At 38.7% G+C, this 22,275-nt stretch overlaps 1 protein-coding gene across 5 annotated transcripts in view; it reads left to right on the forward strand.

Moving 5' to 3' along the window:
* Nucleotides 1-22,275, forward strand: part of SK (small conductance calcium-activated potassium channel) — a 391,518-nt gene that overhangs the window by 102,308 nt on the left and 266,935 nt on the right. For all 5 annotated transcript variants that reach the window (XM_076519251.1, XM_076519250.1, XM_033478719.2 and 2 more), the window contains exon 2: nucleotides 10,912-11,427. In XM_076519251.1, coding sequence (XP_076375366.1) covers nucleotides 10,955-11,427 — 473 coding nt within the window. In that variant the 5' untranslated portion in view covers nucleotides 10,912-10,954. The remainder of the gene's footprint in view (nucleotides 1-10,911; nucleotides 11,428-22,275) is intronic.

The following is a 22,275-nucleotide window of genomic DNA, read 5'->3' on the forward strand; positions in this document are numbered from 1 at the left end:
CTACTCCATGAAACTGAGCAATTATTTTTAATTTTATTGCATTCTTGTTAATAATATATCAATGATGACGAGACATTATTCGAAGAAGAATTACGCAAGAATTTCATACTCTTGTTGCGATGAACTTAATACAATTTGGAATAATTTTATTTATTATTTCGGAATTCTTGCTTTTTGTTTCACTTTTTTGAACAACTTACTGCTCTATTTCAGCAAATATTGAGATGGGAAGAATTTGAGCACTATATTATTATTATTATTATTATTATATATAATAATAATAATAATAATTAAAATAATAATAATAATAATAATAATAATAATATAATGCTCAAATTCTTATCTCTCTCTTCTATATATATATATATATTATATATTATATATTATTACATATTATTACATTTCGTTCATACGATGTTCCAATATCTTATTATTTTATTGGACTTTTCTAGGACTTTTCTGGGGCTTTCTTGACCCGAATGGAGAAATTTGAAGACTCGTTTTGTTTTAAAATTTTTTCATTTTTATAAATGAATTCTGAGAGCGTGGATGTGAGAATGAGACAGAGTTTGAGTTCGATAAGATAATGGAATAATGTTGGTATACGATATAACTTTAACATTGACATGTGATACTTGTAACAATAATACTGTAGGGATTTTCTGGTTTTAGGAATTGATTAAGACATAACGCTCCGCATTTACTGCTTAAACTATAAATTTTGACACTTTGTTTCGACTACGCCCTCTCTCTCTCTCTCGCGCGCTCGCTTACGCCCAGCGACTGTCTGCATTTTCTCTCCCTCTCTCTCACACACACGAGCGCGCGCGAGCACATTCGATCGCGTCCTTCGTTCACACATATCCATATATATAAATATATATATATATATTTCCTAACCTCCTTACAATACTAATAATAATGATAATAACAATACTAATAATAATGAGAATAATAATACTAATATTAATAGGAATAATAATACTAATATTAATAGGAATAATAATACTAATATATTAATAGGAATAATAATACTAATATTAATAGGAATAATAATACTAATATTAATAGGAATAATAATACTAATATTAATAGGAATAATAATACTAATATCAATAAGAATAATAATACTAATAATAATGAGAATAAATAAAATTAATAGTGGAACAAAAATGTGACAGCTCTGTCAATTGATTTCGTTCCGAAAAAGAATTCTCACTAGCACAGTCAATTACTTTTCCCTCGTACGTTGTTTCCGCGAAGTATGACAGAATTTCAACGAGCGCAGAAATTGAAACTTGTCTAGTTAATTGACGGCGAAGCGTGAATCGATAAAAGTTGATTGACAGAAATCGGCGTTACCTGGAATTACAGCGTGATATCGAGGCAAATATTAATGTTAAGCTAGTAATCATAGGCAACACCGAATGTCCCATCACAGTTACTAACTACTTCAATAATATTGACGATCCTTTGAGTAGTTCGAGCTGCGGGGATCAAAGTGCATATCCTTAATGAAGCTCGACCGCTCGCCGAGTGCTCAGTTAAGGGCGTCGAACTATACCAAATTCGTTTCTATTGAAACATCCCCGCGAACAATTACAGTTGGCTAGACTATTCGAACGAAACCGGCGATGTCGAATTCTCTATAAATGGAAATGACATCTTAGAAACGACCGATGATTTTCTATTAATGGAGAATATTATCAGACAAATGTAACTCAACCGAAAGGGCGCCGAGGTGCACGAAAATAAAATTCCTCGACGAACTGAAGAGAAGAGATCGACCGAAATAATAGTTTAGGTAAATCGAATAGTTTTTAGTAAAGACCTAATTGTTAATGAAAAATCACGGGCTATGTTCATTCGTGCAGGCACGTGGATATCACTTACTTAATCCTGCGCTGTCGCAGTTGGTGTAAATGATCAAAATATTATTATTCGAAAAGGTGAAATTAATCATCAATTAAATACACTTGGAAACGAGATATCGAGTTCTAATAAAGGAAACGATGTTTTAGAACGTTCGAATTACATTCTCAAAGTTTTGGGTCTCAATAGATAATTAGGCATTGGGTCCATTTTAAGACAAAATTAAACGTATTTCAATTCCATAGTGGAATTGTAAAATTTTATAGTAAATGCCATGCTAGGAAATTTAAAAAAATTATTTAAATTAATTAAATTACTTCAGTATATTTTCTACTTCTCCTTCTAACATTATTGTTCGTATAAAATGGGTATGTACATTTGCTAAAATATAAGATGCTATGAATAAAAATAATATCATTATTACTAATATATTTATAACAATATAAATTACTAATATATTTATAATATATTTATAATATATTTATAGTAATATAAATTACTAATATATTTATAATATATTTATAGTAATATAAATTACTAATATATTTATAATATATTTATAGTAATATAAATTACTAATATAAATATTACTAATATAATTATATTAGCAAATAAATATATTTTTATTATTACGCATAGAAAGATCGGTATTACTCTAATCTTTTAAAACACGCACGAATAAATCGTGAATTCGTGGAATTTGATTTTTGTCCCCGAATTCCCCGCAACTCGACGCACCGTTCGCCGTGACAATATTATAAACAGAGAGAGAACCGTCCTCGCGGAAACAGTTTCGCGTGGGATTCGCTTCGAAGCCGCGCGCGATAAAAGACCGAGGAAATTGTCTGGGCAAATGCGAGGCTTCTTGATCGTTCCCGTTGTTTTCCCGCCATTCCCCGGCGCGATAAGCGAACGATGAAAAGACGCAATGGCCCCGAACGCTGACTCGAACAAAGAAAACGGAACGCTAGGCTGCGGCGACGCTTCCTCTCGTGAGATCCCCGGAAATAGTTATTCGAAATACTGCTTTCCTTTTGTACCATGCTTCAAACATTAGGAGTCTTAAACTATTTATCTTCTGCAGTCGAATGGTCATTCTGAGGCAGCACTAATCATTGTCGTATTACATTTCATGCGTTGCTTGAAAAATTGGCCAACTTTGACTGATGACAACTCGGTGAAAAATCATCGTAGGATGATGACACTTCTTTTAAATTAAAGCTTGGAATCTCTATTTTAAGATTATATTCCTCGATTTTAAGTTTGATGCACTCTCAGTACAGTGGCTATTTAACTGTGAGGCCATGTTCGTCATATTGAAAATTGCCAAGTTTTACGAACATAACCTTACATTTTAACGGTTACAGTGGTGAGAGTGCATCGACCCCAAAATTCAGAAATACTATCTTAAAGTGGAGGTTTCAAGCTTTAATTTAAAAATAGAGTCGTCATCCTGGGATGATTTTTCGCGGAGTTATTGCCAATCAAAGTTAACAAAATTTTATCCAAATTTCTCTATGTTATAATTTGGCTGAGCAATGTATTTATAAATGAAAGCAGTAAATGAGCAAAAAAACTCAATGATTGGCTATATGTCACTAATATTTCTAAATCTGCGGTTTTAAAACTAGAGCGGTTCTCATATTGATTTTTATCCATTCGAACCTGGAGAAATTCTCTAAATCTTGAACGCGAAACATTGCATTGGGTTGGCAACTAAGTAATTGCCGATTTGTTCAATGAAATACAAAATTTTTTTTACTTGGAATGAAGTTTAATCTGTAATGTATTTTCCATTTTGTTCGATGACCTTTTGCCATCTCTCTGGCAACTTGAAAATTCCACGCTCGTAGAAAGTCTGATCCTTTTCGGCCAAAAACTGAGTTAAGTGAGATTTTACAGCGTCATCATCATTAAAAGTTTTACCACGAAGGGAGTTGTCCAGGGATCGAAATAAGTGGTAATCCGATGGCGCGAGATCAGGACTATATGGTGGGTGTAACATCAATTCCCAACCAATATCCATCAATTTTTGCCGAGTGGACAAAAACGTGTGCGGCCTAGCATTGTCCTGGTGGAAAATGACACCTTTACGATCGACCAATTCTGCTCGCTTTTCCTTGATCGCTGCATTCAATTTGTCCAGTTTCTAACATTCACGGATAATAAAAAATAACATAATAATAATAATAATAATAATAATTTTATAATATAACATTTACGGATATCATAAAAATGGGAGTGAGAGACATCTATAACTGAAATCGGCAATTACTTAGTTGCCAACCCAATAGCATACAAATGGAATTCTTCCAAAATAATTCCTCGTTTCGTTTCGATCGTCTACAATTCTCTGATATAATCTGAAAAAATGAAGTTTCCGGCGACGAGTTAGCAAACGGTTGTTACCGTCGCCAGGCCGATCCCGGCCGAACCGGGCCGAGGTTCGTTAAAATATTCCGACCGATGAGGCCGATGGCGGGTCGATGGGTGGCGACAAATTAATCGCTGAAACGGGGAATCGGTGCCGCTTTAATTCGCCTTGACGCCGACGAGAGAGACACCCCGAGTATTCTTAGAGGGCACTCCGCAGAGCATTATGGAATTGGGACATGTAAACGTGAAGGACAAGCACGCCGCTGGAGCCGCGCACTCGAATATCGTGTTTGAAGCCGCTATCGCTGTCCATTAATTAAAGTCGCGCCGGGGAAAGCCCAAAGGACGGCCTCCGCATCGAGGATCTTCCTACCGGAGACTTTGATCTGCGGCTTTCACGTCCCTCGGAAATAATTTATTGAAACCGTCCCTTCGTCCCGATTCTACGCCATAGAAATGCTTCGCCTCGTTCCCCTTGTCGTTTAACAATACGCGGAAGCATAAAATATTATAAATGTCCAGATTAACATATTCAGGAATCTCTCCTCTATCTTGCGAGACCAAACAAACCTTCCTAGCGTTTTCCGTTTCCACGTGATATCTTACTTTTGTCGAAAATCGCACGTCTACAAAAATTCGAATTTTTCGAAAACTGAGGGTGGAACACCAATTTCGTTTTCGTGACGTATTTTCGTATTCGGTGACACGACGGTCCACAAGGATCGTCCATTGGATATCACAGAAAAGAAAATCGCGTTGTGTTTTTATTTCACGCACGAAAATTAAATATCTCTTTTAAAAAAAAGACACTCCAACGTTCCATAAAAAATTCTTTCAGCTGGTGCGAAAGATTCTCAAGTCGGGAAGTACGGTGGGCGCGAACAAAACGAACGATTGTTCGCCATTGTAAAATATTACATTGGTTTTTCCGCGCGAGGATATTATTATTTCGCGAAGCAAAAAATTCGAGCGAATCCCAAAGGGGATGAAATAATGGATGATGAAAGCCGAATAATTAAAACCGGATAAGCTTTTTTCCGCGAGAAGTTATCGAATCGCCGGATGTTTGGTTGGAAAGTTTTTGCATCGGTATTTACGAAACGGAGTTATCAGAAGGCGAGTAGCTTTCGGTTGTTCCGGGGGGAGGAGCCGAGCAGGGAGGCGTTGCTAATGAGCACTTTTCAGAGAGCTCCCGGTCGTTACAACTCCTAATTGGATATCATTCGGCTCTCTCTCTCTCTCTCTCTCTCTCTCTCTCTCCCTACTGTCGCCCTCTCTCTTTCTCTCTCTTTGTCTCTCCGGCAGCTCCGTAGTCTTCGACTAATAAGAGTTCGATAACTCGGCGTCGAAGGTGTCTCCTCGCAGTTAACTCTTTAACATAGAAGGGAATAGACGGACATTAGGAGTTTCACTACCGCATTAAGTCGAGCCCGATGAAATTAGGCTCGCTATGGTAACGGGGAGCTAGGTATGGGATCAACGTTGAACGAGGATGATCTGAGAGGATCACGGCGTCCCACTGACACTGATCAACCTCGGAAGTTGCTCTCCAGATATTTCAGCTTCGAAACTGCACACTATTGAACAGCGTTTGTTGAGAACAATGTAAGTGGTAACAATGTAATTTTCTAGGAGGAAGTCATTTTTATCTGTTTATTTTTTTATAGGAGGATTTCATTTTTATATTTTGTTATGTTTTCGAGCTATTGCAGGTCATAGTTATAGACTTAGCAGTCTTATAGTCTCAGCGATAGCTTAAAAACGTAACAAAATATAAAAATGAAATTCTCCTATATAAGAGTAAAAAGATAAAAATGAATTCCTCCAAGAAAATTACATTTTTGTCACTAACATAGTTCTCTACAAACGCTGCTCAATTGTGTGCAGTTTCGAAGCTGAACTTAAGAACATAACAAAATGTAAAAAATGAAATCCTCCTGGAAGAAATATTTTTATTCCTTGCAATAATAATATATGAATTTATAAGAAAATAATTGCTTTTAGAGATCAGCCTGGGATCGACATCTTAGATGTAGAATGAACGGAAGGTACCGTTTCATTGATGCATTGTCTGCTGAAAATCAATAATTCCCACGAAATCAAAGTAATTTAATTGTTCAAACCGATACTGGTCAGTTAAAACTGATCATAATGAATGGTATTTTAAACTCTTTGCATTCTAAAGATTCCAGTAAATTTCCGTTCCTTCGAATATATTACTATGAAAATGAATTTTCAAAATTGGTACAAAAATACCAAAATATATATCTTTAATACGATGTTTCAATTTTTTATTAGGAGATATTGCGAAAATTTTGATGTGATATTTCAGGCAAACTGTTGTAAAAACCATGGTATTTACTATCCACGTATTTCCGCATAGCGTAGAGGTCTCGCTTTTCTTCGATACTCATTTTTGATGTGTATTCCAATAACGAAAGTTCACGTGGTATGTCCTCCAAATCTAATTTATTTCTAGAACACTTTTTCACAAATTTTGCTTACTGTACGTTCGGCTTCATTTCGATCTGAAATACATGAACAAATAAATGGACAGAAGTATGCACTTGCACGTTGCACCTGCAGCGCGAAGCTAAGCGTTTGGAATAAGCAAGAGTGCCGAGGTAACGGGCGAGGTCCTTCCGAAACAAAAGAAAGAAACGGGTCTAACGAGCTCATCAGCGCCTGCAGAATCGCGCGAGCACGGGGCTGCATTATAAATGCATAAACACTTCATATTAACAGAAACAAAACGGCACCCCGCAGCCACCGTTTCGTATATTTAATCTCGAATTTTAATGGACAGCTTAAAATAATTGTCAGCGTCGTTAACAGTTAGCAGTTCCCGTTTTAATTATTTCACATTTTACCTCGCACGAACTTCACGTTAAATTAATTATCGGAATAATTAACCTCTTATTCGTCGAAAAATAAAATACAAACCGGAGTCTACTTGCATCGCATAGTAAAATCCTAACGACAGACACGAAGAAGCTTTCGTAGAATATTTTTGAAATTGTTTTCGAACCGACGCAGATGTTCAAAAGTTAATTAATCCAGTGCCACGGTATTATATGTAGAGCGCACGTAAATGGTATTATCTCAATTTACGGAGTTTAATCTCCAATTACACTTTCAATCTCCATATTCATATTTTAAATTCATTATTCCGTAAATGACTCCGCTATTGACGTTACGATATTATGCACGCATACATTGTTAAATACGTGTTCTCGTCTGCTTTCAATTAATGTAATAATTAACTTACTTCTAGAGAACATTTATAAAAGTATCTCAAGGACTTCAAATGTTTAAACGATGGAATAAATGTTTGAACATCTGTTGTATCTTGCAGTCGACGCAGACAATGTTCATTCCGCGCGAAATTTCACGGTTCGTTATCAGTGAAAATTAATCAAGAGTGAAATCCGATGGTTGAAAAATATCAGAACGTTCGAGAGAACAGCCGGATGCGTCGTTGCCGTCAAAAAGCGATTGCTGCCAGAGTTCAGCTGCTATTTCGTTAAGCTGCTTTGGCGGTGGCCGACGGGAAACGCGGTTGTTCCACGAATTTACAAATTCGGCAAACACTTGCCGAACGGATAATGCTTGTCCGCCGGAAGAATGGCGATCCGACGGTCCTCGAAATCGTAATTAGTACCGTGTTGCGTACCATCGAAAGTTTGCTCAAACAGCAGACAATTGGATCCGTCGGTAGTCCTCCAATTAAAACTTCCGCGAGCTCGCTAGCGAAGTTAACAGCTTACTAGAGCCAACTTAAGCGAATCTTGGGAGGAACGGGAGACCCGTCTGCGATTTTCTCCACGGCGTTCCAAACGTTTTCTGAATGCCGGTCTTCGATAACCGTCAACTTCTCAATCACCTGTCTGCCGAACTCTTGATTAGACGGGTTTGGCAAACCGATGACGATAAACCGTCGCGCGCGGCTAATCAGCGCGTTAATCATTCTATCGAGTTTTCGAGCACCGTCGCCGTGTTCTATAACACTGAGATAGTAAGAGAATGGAACGAATCTGAAGAAAAGCGAAATTTCTGTTTCATGCGTCGGGGAAGCAGGAAATTTTGACTTTGCATGGGAATTCGCAGTTAAGCGTCAAATACTTCTCGGAAATAGTGCATTTCGCTGCTCTAATTCGATATTGACATGATGTCTGAATAATGAAGTTTAGAGAAAAAGGCATTTTAAGTTTTATTTTCCCGATAATAATGTGGTTTTCGAAAATCATAAAATATTATTTTTACTCAATTTTGTAGCATTGTATAAAAATAAAATAAATAGAAATAGAAATAGATATAATAGTAATATAATAAAAATATAATAATATAATTATAATAAATATAATAAATATAATAAATATAATAGAAATAAATATAATAAAAATAATAAAAATAAATATAATAAATATCTAGATAGTATAATAACATCTAGATAATATAATACTACTTGATATGAAATAGTGGAACACCTTCAAATCACGATACTTTTTAAAATATCTCAGTATTTTATTAAAACAAAACTAACTAAACTCGCAGTTTAGTTTCTCGAGAGTTTTAATTATATAAAATGAAAGCGCCGCGGAAAATAATGTCGCCTTTGTTACAACCCTAATGGAATTCCAGTGTCAACGGGACGGATTTGACCGGAAATCACGAGAAAATTTACGAATACCATCGTTAAGCCTCAGACTTGTGTATCACGATGAAAACGTGACGGGATTGCCAAAGAGGAAATCGCGTCGGCTGATAAAGGCTGAGAGAGCCTCGAGAAACCGAATGCTATTCCGAAGCCTGCGTGCTACGTGTTTGTATTCTATGTCCTCTGTATTGCAGCGACTTTGTATATGAGAATTTGTTGCAGGCGTATAAAGTTGTTCCAGTATTAATAGAATGTTGATATACGAATCGTACCGTGTTATAGCAAAGACTGATCGGTTGAAGGATTATTATTAGCCGAATCAATAAGCAATCCCCTATTTCCTGATAAATTCGATATATATTTTTAGGAAACTTTATAGTCTGCGCTATGTTAATAAAACGTTTCTTCATCGATTCTTACTCGAAAGCTTCTGAAGTTTTCCTTTTTTTTTCAAGCATCCCGAATGTCCTGTTTAAACAGGACTTTGACGTTTTGCCAAGTTCCATTTCTTCAGAGAGCTCGATGAAATATGCATTCGCAATTTCATTGACTTTATATTAGACTTTGAAAAATTTGTGAAATACAGTTTGCCTCAGCGGTGACCGAGAAATTCGAATAATGTTCAACACAACAGAGATGGATGGGTATATATAGAAGGAAAATTCATGAGATAGAAACGCAAACAATTTTAACTAACCGCGGACATTTTACTCAGAGTGTCTTTTCACCTTTCGAACGGGAGTCTTTTGTCGATAAAGCATGTGTAACTTATTTTTAATTCTCTTACGAGTCTCTGCCTGAGGAAAAATAGAACTATCATCTCAGACAGACGCATCGCTCAACCTTAACTTTGATATACTTCGATAGTCCTCGAGTTCTCTAGAGCAGAGTTCCTCTACTCGTTCCAACTCTTATTCGATACGGGAATCTCCAAAGTTCTGTTCAACGAACACCCGGCTCCAAAGAGATCGAATTCAAAACCTTGCTTCTAACTCTTATCCGATTCGGCAGTCCCCGAGCTCTAGCGTCGGGCTATCCGTCTTCGATTTCCTTTAACCAGTCAGCTGTTTCTGACGAGTATACTCGTCGTGACGCGAAACGTTGGCATTTTCTCACAAATCCTCCACAGAATTTGCAGGATTTCGAATAAATTCAATAACTACAGAAAACTTAAACGCAGTTATGAGAAAACACGTTTTCGGAAATGTTTGCAATCTAATGGAACGTTTGAACATTTTCTACAATAAGGACATTTTTTTGAAAATATCTCGAGAACTAGTAATTTTTTTGCTATGATATCCTAATAATTTTTTACGTAAATTGAACAGAGTCGCAATTGTTAATTGCGTATGCACTGATGCACTTAAAAAAATATTAAAATAATTTATTTAAATATTAAATATTAAAATAATAGAAAAAAATATAATATTGCTCAACACAAAATTATAGCAGAGACCAAAGTTGTATTAAAACTGGCCAACTTTAATTAACAATATCTCAGTGAAAAATCGTCCTAGGATGATAACTCTGTTTTCAAATTAAAGCTTGAAATCTCTACTTTAAGAAGATATTTCTCGATTCTAAGTTTCCTGCATTCTCAGCATTGTAGCTATTTAACTGTGAGGCCATGTTTGTCATATTGAAAATTGCGAAACTTGACGAACACGGCCTCACATTTAAATAGCTACTGTACCGAGAGCGCATCAAACTTAAAATCGAGAAGTGACATCTCAAAATAGAGATTCCAAGCTTTAATTTAAAAGAAACGTCATCATTCTACGATGATCTCTCGCGGAAACGTCGTCGATCAAAATGGACCAATTTTTATCCAACACTTTTCTATGCTATAATTCTTTTGAGCAGCATATACATAATATAAAAAAAACTCCTTCGAAATGAGGCACTTATTTGCCCGAGAAGCCTGGTTGGAATAACCATTTGGTTAAAAGCACGCTGTCGCTAACATTGGAGTTGCTGCTGACGAAGTTGTTTGTGTTTCGTTCCAGAAAATGGCGATGTGACGCGACAGAGGAAAACCCCGGGCGCAAGATGAACACGAACGGCAACGTCGGCTCTCAGGAGGGTGGGAACGGTACCGATTACGGTTCCAGCGAGGAGACGGCCGCCCTGCTGAGCAGGGCGCCACCCCCGCCGGTCGTGGTTGCCGCGGCGTCTCAGGGCAAGCCGGTGCTCACGCGACAGGATCGGGCGACTTTTTTGGTTGCCTCGCCACAATTGTCCGTCTCGGGGCTCGGCGGCTCCGAGGAGAGCGGCACCAACGAAGACCCGGCGACGAGATCGGTACCGGACATCGAGCTCCATTGTAGACTGGATGGCGACGTCCAGACCCAGTCGCAGCTACAGCAGCAGCCGCAGATGCAAACGCAAACCCAAGTACAGCAACCGGTCGTCACCACGATCTACCGGTCCAGGCAGCCCTACCATCAGCACAGGTGTCGGTGCGATCGCAGGGACTCCCTAGCACCTTCGTCCGCCCTTCATCTTGCACGCAGCGTATCAAGGTATCCGTTTCATCGAGCACTTTTCATCCTAACCCCGGCCAAAGTATTCCTTTGGCGACCAAAATGTCCCATTGTCGATCGAACTCTGGAAATTCAATGAAAGTGGTGGAGCAAATAAATTCAGCTGTCCATTTGCTGAACGAGTTCCAATCCAATATCGATGAAAGCATAAAATTCGTCTGACGTCGAGGTTCTCTCCCAGTAGATTCTCGCTGCGATTTCTTCGATTTTTAACGAAGTTATGCAAAACAAAAATTGGTTGTCCAGTTACAGTTCTCCAATCTGTTCTGTCGATCGATGAAATATTTACAGAGAATACTTCAAGAGACAAGATTACGTGTTACGTTTCCATCCAACGAAGCTATGTTCGACTTAATTAAATGCGAATCAATTAAAATGATCTCGAAAATCGTGCGGATTAACATCGCGTTTTATTCGTTTATTATTCTTCTAAATATGAAACGAGCGATATCTTGAATCGAAAATATCTCGTTGGATTTCGTCCGTAAAAATGCACGCTTCGGGCTCGAAAATTGATATTCCGCGGGACGCGTTCCCCCCGGCACGAGTTCCTCCAAGGTATTCTTAAAGGTGAGAACGCGAAAGTCAATGTTTCTACGTAGGTTCCTTGAATTTTGCATAAGGACGTTCGAAGCGCGCGATTGTGGGACGAATATCGTTCCCTTTTCGGCGATGCTATCACTTGACCCGAATTTAGAAAGTTCTTCCCGGCGTACGTTCAACATCATAGCCGTCGGATAGCCATCTGCATACCTTTAAAACGATCCTGCAGAGTTCGGAATGGCCGATGCCCCGCTCGAAAGGAATTCTATCCGCTCCGGCCGCGGTTTATTATTCCTCCGCGTTCAGTTTAAACCGTGACTTCCTCCCGATTTCGTTCGATTCGTTTAAACGGTGCTCCGTTCGCTTCGTCGCCGATTACCGTCAATTATATTTCCAATATTCGGACTCTACGGCCAGGTTTTTGTACCTGTCGCGACAGTTTTCATTATACGTTCCTGCACAGCCGGTTGAACATTTTCTTCCAGTTCATCGATTTTGCAGTCCCGGATTTTCGGCATTTTTCGGGATCGTTCACTCTCCAGCACTTTGTATCTTTTTCTATTTATTTTTCATATTTTCCAAAATATTATTATCTCTTTTATTCGCCGTAAAATAGAACAAATATTGCAATACGAACAATGCGTTACACGCTTCACCGCGATATGTACTGTTGATTTAATAACGCGCGTATTTATTAAAATATCAAATTTTGCGCAAGAGTGAACGACGCGTAAAGGTTTTTAACTTTTGTTTTAACCTATGCGAAACAGTAGCACAATCTAAAATGTTCTACGAACAATCTATTAGGATCATAATACTGGTCTAATCACACAAGCGTGTTTTACGATCGTACGTTCACGCAGTCGCGGAAATATTCCCGCATTTCGTAAGTCGGCTAAAACACGACGCATAAATCTTTCGTAAGAAAAGGTCCCAAATTGGCGACAGTTTCACGGAGATTCCGAACGAGTCTGTAAACCGTATTCCGATTATCCGAAGATTGATCGGCCCGTTGCTCAGCGCGTCACCAGTCCGTAAAACGTGCGACTGCTTCCGCCATTAGTAACACGGCCAAACTACCATTTTCCCCATAATTAAACTCCCATTCGCAGGTTGTTTACCCGCCGCGGCAACGGGCCCGGCTCCCCCACGAAATATTCGACCGCGCGTCTATTATTTCTCGATGTCGGCCGCCGTGCGGCGATCGTAGAATGAATTTCCCGGCGAACGGAACGCCAGACACGAGAATATTTGGAATAGTTTCGCCCGCCGGTCCAAAAGTTTCGATTTATGTAACTGTCGTAGTCCCGAAGTTCAAAGTTCCCGCGATGTTTCGACGCGAGTCAAAGAGCCCTGCACCGAGGAATCCCCTTGTGCACCGTAGTTTCGAATATTTAAGGCAACGGTAACTGGATACAACCCTTTAAATGCTGTTTCAACTTGGTTCCACAGTCTGCAGTGTCTCCCGTGTTAAATTCGTGCGAATACTTTTCACCGGAATCGGAGAACGCTTGGATTTCAAAGAAAACGGCTGAAATTCCACGCCTTTGATCGAACAAGACGGCGTCGAGGACATTTTGAAACTCGATATAACGGCTTGAAAAATCTCGCATAGAATCTGTATACTCTTTAGAATCCGGTGGAACTCTAAACAGGCCGAAGAAGTTTTTCTTCGACCTGAAATTCTGTCGAATAAATCGCGATAAATGCGCCGCAGATTTTCCGCGCCTTTTTCTCGCGTTTGGTCTCCGTAAATTCGTTTCATTAAAATGTTTTAGAAAGCGCGGAGTTTGTATGTTCTATATCTCTGCTTCACTTAAAGGTGATCTTAAAGCTTCGTCTACCTTAACGTGCCTTTTAAACCAATGACTTTTTAATATGAATATAATACTTCTTCGTAAATGAATTTCAAGATGCATCAATCGATTCGGTAAAAAGTATATAATTCGATTTAAGAAAACGTTAATGTCCTCCGCATGTCCTCTACACTGTACAATAACTAAAAAATAATATCTACACGTTCGGAATTGTCGAGCACGAAATCAGAAACCCGTGAAATCGAGGGGTTCCGTAAATCTAGTGTCGAACAGCGAATCGATCCGCTAGCTATTCGCCAGACAATTATCGTAACGACGTGCGAGGGCTAGATTCCGGAAGGATAGGCTTACAGGGAAGTTCGCCGAGAAAGTAATGCATCCAGCCGATAGTTAATAAGTCGAGTAACGCCTGGCAGCCTCACCTCGGAAGGGCTTCTGTTGTTACAGAGTGTTAAACCCAACGAGCTCGTTCGCGAAATCCGGCACGGTGTGTAGCGACTCGCATCGCGACGCGAAGCGAAACAGGAGCCGCCATTTCCTATTTCGAAATTCGCCACGGGGAGGCCGCGGCCTCCCGAACTCGTTCTACGTCGTCAAGCAAAACGCGAGCTTCGGATCCTCCAGCCCCGCCGGGGGAACTGTTTGCCAGAGAATTGTGTGTTAGACTGCTGCCGGTACTTTACGTGGCAACCCCCGGTGTCACGAGAAATTTGTGGCATTTAATTAATGTTCTAAAGCGAGAAGTTACCGGCACAATAACCGGCGTCTGGGAATACCGAAAAATTTAATGGCCCGGCACGTTCGAACAACAGGCTCATAAAGCTGTTCAACGTACTCTGAATCCTCTCTATAATGGAAATCTGCAAACCAGAAATTCATAATCTACCAATTTCTCTGAATTTCTCTGAATTTTTCTGAATTGCTTTGAATTTTTCTGAATTTCTCTGATTTTTTCTGAATTTCTCTGAATTTCTCTGAATTTTTCTGAATTGCTTTGAATTTTTCTGAATTTCTCTGAATTTTTCTGAATTGCTTTGAATTTCTCTGAATTTTTCTGAATTGCATTGAATTTCTCTGAATTTCTCTGAATTTCTCTAAATTTCTCTAAATTTCTCTAAATTTCTTTGAATTGCTCTGAATTTCTCTGAATTTTTCTGAATTGCTTTGAATTTCTCTGAATTTTTCTGAATTGCTTTGAATTTCTTTGAATTTCTCTGAATTTTTCTGAATTGCTTTGAATTTCCCTGAATTTTTCTGAATTGCTTTGAATTTCTCTGAATTTTTCTGAATTGCTTTGAATTTCTTTGAATTTCTCTGAATTTTTCTGAATTTCTCTGAATTTCTCTGAATTTTTCTGAATTGCTTTGAATTTCTCTGAATTTCTCTGAATTTCTCTGAATTTTTTTGAATTGCTTTGAATTTCTCTGAATTTTTCTGAATTGCATTGAATTTCTCTGAATTTCTCTGAATTTCTCTGAATTTCTCTAAATTTCTCTAAATTTCTCTAAATTTCTCTAAATTTCTTTGAATTGCTCTGAATTTCTCTGCATTTTTCTGAATTGCTTTGAATTTCTCTGAATTTTTCTGAATTGCTTTGAATTTCTTTGAATTTCTCTGAATTTTTCTGAATTGCTTTGAATTTCCCTGAATTTTTCTGAATTGCTTTGAATTTCTCTGAATTTTTCTGAATTGCTTTGAATTTCTTTGAATTTCTCTGAATTTTTCTGAATTTCTCTGAATTTCTCTGAATTTTTCTGAATTGCTTTGAATTTCTCTGAATTTCTCTGAATTTCTCTGAATTTTTTTGAATTGCTTTGAATTTCTCTGAATTTTTCTGAATTGCATTGAATTTCTCTGAATTTCTCTGAATTTCTCTGAATTTCTCTAAATTTCTCTAAATTTCTCTAAATTTCTCTAAATTTCTTTGAATTGCTCTGAATTTCTCTGCATTTCTCTGAATTTTTCTGAATTGCTTTGAATTTCTCCGAATTTCTCCGAATTTCTCCGAATTTCTCCGAATTTCTCTGAAATAAACAACGTTTACCCTAAACATCAAAAGTTGGCTTTCATTTTCTCGTGCAAGAACAAAATTACTTTCCCAACAAAAGCCAAAATTGTAATAAATCAATAATTCTCTTTCAATCGGTTTTCCTTTTCCGAAGAAACACCGAAGTAATGCATAAATAATTCTGCCAATGTATTTCCATTTCTGAAACGTTTCCCTAGAAATTCATTCTTCTTTGCTAAAGGAGAATAGAAGTACTATATAAATAATTTCGCCAGAGAGAGCGATTCTCCCGAGAGAATTCTGAACTGCACACGCGTCTGTGAAGAATGCCAAAATCGATGGGCCTGCGAATAATGTCAACGGGATTTAGTCAATGACCCTTGCCCGGCAATAAATTCAGCCGGTCTCGTCTCGTTCGAACTCGTCGGCGAACACAAAATATCTCGCACCCTATTTCCGGTCAGATTCCCGCTATATATCCTTCAGAAGCCATCTTACTCCACCCGTGAGAAGCTTTATTTACGGCACTCTATCTACGAAATCGCTTTCATTCGTTTCCTCGCATTATATTTGGCTCTCTGGCCCAGAGAGATACTTTCCGAGGAGCAGTCTTCCATTTTATCTCGCTGGGGTCCGAGAAATATTTACACTGATTTACCAATGAATCCTGAATCCCGCTCTGGACACAATTTAGTACTGTACTATGAATCAAAATGCAAAAATCAAAATATTGAAATTAAGATACATACATCAAAATACAAATATTAACATACAAAAATCGAAATACAAATCAAATATTAAAATACAAAAATCAAAATACAAAAATCAAAATACGAAAATCAACGTACAAAAATTAATTCGAAGCTCGGCGATTTTTCAAAATATCTGATTTCGAAAATTCATTGAATCTGCAGACGTTGGAACGAGATTGCTCCAGTGTCTGATCATTGTAGACTGTTTCTACTCCTTACAAAAATGAATAGCATCGATTTAGCTATGTTTCTTTACTCCAATCGCGATTGCGTTTGATTTGTTACTCTGATGTGTCCTGAAAATTAGATTAAACAGGGATATAAAAAGAGAACGAGAAATTAGAAAAGAAAAGAATTTTTAATAAATATTGTATTACATTTTCAAAACTAATCGTATTACTATTTTATTTAACAAGAAGCAGTAAAAGAAACCTAAATTGAAAGAATATTTCGTAGAAAATAATGCCACAATATTTCTGCAAGTAGAAATACTTGTATATGATCAGACACGATAATAAACTAATAGAACAGTGCTGAATAAAACCTGAACAAGTCTCTGACGTGTCTCTAAACACTTTCGAATGTCTGATCAGTGTCCACTGATTCTACTTTTTAATACCGTACAACAATGAATTCCAATTTCTTCGCAATCATTAGACTGCGGATTTTATGCATTAGAAGAATTTGAGGCTACTGTTACATTATTCTCATCTTATTAGAATTATTAAAACAAGAAAAATATTTTCACATAGCAGACAATTCTTCTTTTGCACGAAAATCCTAACAATTACTGTCCGCGAAATCGTGGCAACGTGCGATACGGAAACCTTGTTTGTGCAGACATCCACGCAAGTGGAAATAGCCGGGAATAGTCGGACGAGTAAAGGAATCGGACTCTCGAAACGTGAGCATTGTGTCGAATAAAGGACTCGTGTTCGCGGACGCGAATTTGTTGCGAATCGACAAGATGTCTTGCGTACCGTAGCTACGATGCAACGAATGCGATTCAGCGAACACTTCCGGTGAAACGGTACACGTACGGATACGCGACTCCATCGATTTTCCGTTGGATTTTGCCTAACATTTTTGAAAGCCCTCGAGCGTGGCGTGCTCGAAATTGCCAATTGTCAACGACGCTCGAGAGTTCCTTTCATAGCGGAATTTTTTGAGTTCCGGTGTGCAGAGAGCCGAATTGAAAAGTATGCTCGGTGACGCAACTGTTGACGCTCGTCGATAGATACTGACCTGAGAGCGCCGGCAGTACAAACATCGTTATAACTGCTTCAGGTATCATCGAAAAGTTCCGCAGCGTAAAAATAATATTTTCTCCGCCGATTATTCTCTCCGAGTAGCAGATAATAATCACCGGGCAAAATCTACCCCGTGAACGGCGAATATTTCATTGAAGCTGGTGGCAGTAGTCGGAAAAATTTCAACTATGATTCGACGATGTTCCGGATAAATAAATATACCAGATAAATGAAGAAGAATGAAATCCGCAGCGCGGAGCGGCGAATTTTGAAGTGTCAAAATAACTGGGCTGCAAATGTATATGCGAGCTCCAATTTTTCCGGACACATCGCGAGAAACTGGAGTCGAGCGAAGTATCATATTCCGCAGGAATATATTTTACTCCTCTTGAAGTCCGCCGTTTCTAAAAGCATAAAACGGAAACAAGACAGCGTTCAGCTGTTGTAGCATCGCGGTGCTGCATTTCGTCCATTTAGATGAAAACTTGCAGCGCGGCGATCGCGTGAAAAATTAGAGAAAAATTTCGCGCGAAATTGTAAATTAAACCGTGCAGAACACTGTGGCGCGGATAAAGCGAACGATCCGAAATAACGCGATTTACCGTGAATGTTCTTCGGGCTGTCGCGAAGCATTTCATCAGGAATGCGAGGAGACTTTGAAGGTGTAAAAAGAGCGTATCAGTCATTGCATGAAATTCTCCGCGAATTCCATTCGCATAATTTTCATTTCCATTTCGCAAGAAGGTCGAAGTGTGGAAGTTTTTCTTACCATTCCGTATCATAGAAGACGGATCGAAGTTCGAACGTCTGATATAATTCGATTTTTATTTTGGTACGAAATAAGTTTTCAGTGAAGCTATGTTTATGCAAAATCGTCGAGTTCATGGCCATTTCAAGGTGACGGTACAATACACTGTCGAATTCGTCTCGACGTCAGCAACAATCCTACGATATCGAAAACGTATCGTGCCATTTAAACAAGTCAAGGTCACCTCGACTTTTTTACCCAAGAAACATTTTTCGAGATTCAAGATTATGCGAACACGTAGCCCACTGAATACTGATCGAATTCTGTCCGAAGCGTTTCTAAGTTGCGCAACCGGAAGTGCTCCAAAAAACGGCGACGAAACTGAACGCGTACACCCTGTAGATTACATTTTAAGACACGAGTCTGCATTTTCGATAATGGGACCCATGAAATTGACTACTTCTCCCGGGCCGACGGTTCCGAGGTTATCGCGGCCTACCGAAAGAAAAATCATTCCCGCAGGTATTTCCCTCCGCTCGAGCGAGCGGAACACGGTTCTCCTATCTCTGTCCGAATTTCGCCCGATCTCGGAGCCGCGGCGAATTTCCGCTTGCGAGACGTTCGCGGAGATCGAAAACTCGAGGAGGAGGATCTTGATGCTGTAAAGGAGACGGGTCCTGAGAGTTCCCGGGATTTCCTGGGACAGGAGGGTCCTCGGCGATGTTTCCACGGCGGTCCCTTGTTCGGCGAGACCGTCGATGTGTCCCGTGCATTCGCGGGACGGTAGATTATCCCATTTCCGCGGGGAAATATCGGCCAGCGCTTGGAACAATCGGTGCTCAAGAAAATATGCGGATTCGGGAACGCGGAAACTTCTGTCGGGGCTGGAGATATTTTATTTCCGAGTCGGAGCTCCGTGGAATACAGATGCCTCGTTCCAGAGACGTCCGGATGCATCTTATGCAGGTTTAAATGCATCGAGAAGTTTGTTCTAACAAGAGGTCTTCCTCAATTTCAACGTTGTTGCAGAATATTTTCGTAGAATATTCGTGGAGTTTTTCGGAATTATGCTTAATTATTCTGATTCATTTCATACGATAAATAGTTTAATCTGAAACGATGCACGACAACTAATTGAATTACACAAGACTATAAAAATTTCAGATAGTCGTTTAAGTGATTATTCCGAATATTTAACTCTGCAAAACTGGTTCGGATAATCGAGGTATATTCTACTGTATTATTATTACTACTACTGTATTATCTATACTGTATTATCTACTGTATTACTACTACTGTATCTACTGTATTAGTATTCTACTGTATATTCTTCTATAAAGATCACCGCGAAAGAGAAGCATCGGTTATCTGATAGCTAGACAGCGGATTTTAAACTGTTAATTTTGCTTTTTTTATGTTAAAAATTTTAAACTTTTTTCTCATGTATACGAAGCCTCTCTTCGTTAACAATATAATATTTGACATGTTAACAAATAACATTTTCGAAGAAATAAAGTCTCCTCCAGTTAAAAACTGAAGAGACTGAATGGATGAAATTCGATGTAGAAAAGTGTTTATTCTATTATCCGAAAATACTTATATTCAAATAATTTTGTCGAACTGTTATTTCGGATACGGGAGGTTCCGCTGTATGTGACAATTCCCGAATAAACGATACTTAAATCGCCTGGAATCGTACCGTGGATGATAAGAGTTGCTTTCGAAGCATTGTGTCCTTCGAGCAGTGATGAATATTTGAATATAACACGGAGATACCGTTATCTCGAAACGATCCGAGCTATATAATATATATACAGGGTGCCCCAAAAATGTCTCGCAATCCGAAAGTGGCGGGTTTCTCAAGTCACTTGAAGCAACTTCTTCCTTTACAAAAATTTTCTCCGTGGCATCGTTAACGAGTTATTAACGAAAAACAGTGACCAATAAGAATCGAGTACGGCTGACGCGAGGCGGCCCAGCCAACCAGCGCACGAAGCCCAGTTCCGCTCATTGGCTCGGTCGCCTCGCGCCTCATCGAGCTCGCCTCTCATTGGTCACTGTTTTTTCGTTAATAACTCGTTAATGGTGCCTCGGAGAAAATTTTTGTAAAGTAGAAAATTGCTTCAAATGACCCGGGGAACCCGCCACTCTCGTATTGCGAGACATTTTTTGGACACCCTGTATATATATTACATGTATATATATATTATATGTATATGTTTATATATATTTATATATACATATCTCTGCGCGAGTACGTCGTTCTTCGTGGGATCGTCAAGCGTAATACGTTTCCGAAAGGTTCAAGGCCGTGGCGTTCGCCGAGGGATAAGTTTGGACGTGGAGAGCACGGCCGGGCTCGGTGTTTCCACTGAAATAACATATGGGCTGCTGTATAATATACGGAAGAGGCTGTGAAACCTGTGGAATGACGTTAGTCCGACGCAGGATAAAGCTGGATTTTCGTGGATCCCGCGAAATTCACTGTGATATTCTTCCTTGAGACTGTCTTACGACCGGAGGGAAAAAATTGGATAACAGGAAGTTGCTACCACTTCTCGGAATATTTCAACCAGCCGACTCCGGCTTTATTCGAGCCCCGTTCCGTTCTCCTCCGCGAAATTTATCTTCCCGTTAAAAGCAAAATTACCGTATTTTCTCGTCGTATCTCACTTTCAATTTAACGCGACGCACAAATCGCGTCGTATGATCGTTTGCTGCGTAAAAGTGCCACTTGCAAAGCTGGAACAGAAATTAGAATACGGTAGAACCTCGATTATCCGGATTGCCAATGTTTAACTTATTAATTATTCGGATTCATTCCGCGCGATAAAGAATTCAATTTAAAGCGATGCATCGCAAATGAATTAATTATACAACACAGTAAAAATGTCAGGTAGTCAAACTAATTGTGAATAACTATTACATTATCCGAACTTAAATCTAGCCGGGATAAACCAGGTTCTTCTGTACCGTAAAATAATATTAAATCGTGCAAATTTAACAACCACGACTTCGATAAAAAAATATTCTTGCGCGTCTAAAATTCTTTTCCGATTTTCCAAGCATTGGTAATTAAAACTGAACGTCGTCGAAAATGTTTTCTGGTGATGCGTTCAAAATTAATATGTACTTACAAAACCGAGTCAATTTCAATAACCATCAGCAAAATCAATTTTACATCGATTTTAATTAATGCTTTTCCCTTTCAATAAATATACATACGTTAAATATGTTTTGTTGTTTATAGGCAAAATATGACCGTCTAAAATGAAGTCTTGAATAAAATTTGTAACAGAGGATTGCACTGATAATACATGGTGTCCCATAATTATGTTAACACCCGGAAAGGAGCTTTGTTTACGAGTTATTAAGGAAAAACAGTAACCAATGAGAGGCGAGATCAATTGTCGCGAGGCGACCGTGCCAATAACCGGAACTGGCTTCGTCCGTTCATTGGCTCGGCCGCCTCGCGCCGAGCTCGCCCCTCATTGGTCACTGTTTTTCGTTAATAACTCGCAAACAAAGCCGCGGATTGCATTTTCGCTAAGGAAAAAGTTACTTCAAATGACCTCAGGAATCTTCCTTTACCTTTCACATAATAAATAATAACATAATAAATACGTATACACGGCAGTGTACTTAATCCAATCTCCAATTTTCTCCGCTTATTACACCGGCGCAGGTAATTTAGTATCACCACGGCGGT

The sequence above is a fragment of the Megalopta genalis genome, chromosome 2 (assembly GCF_051020955.1).
Source record: "Megalopta genalis isolate 19385.01 chromosome 2, iyMegGena1_principal, whole genome shotgun sequence".
Taxonomy (NCBI): domain Eukaryota; kingdom Metazoa; phylum Arthropoda; class Insecta; order Hymenoptera; family Halictidae; genus Megalopta; species Megalopta genalis.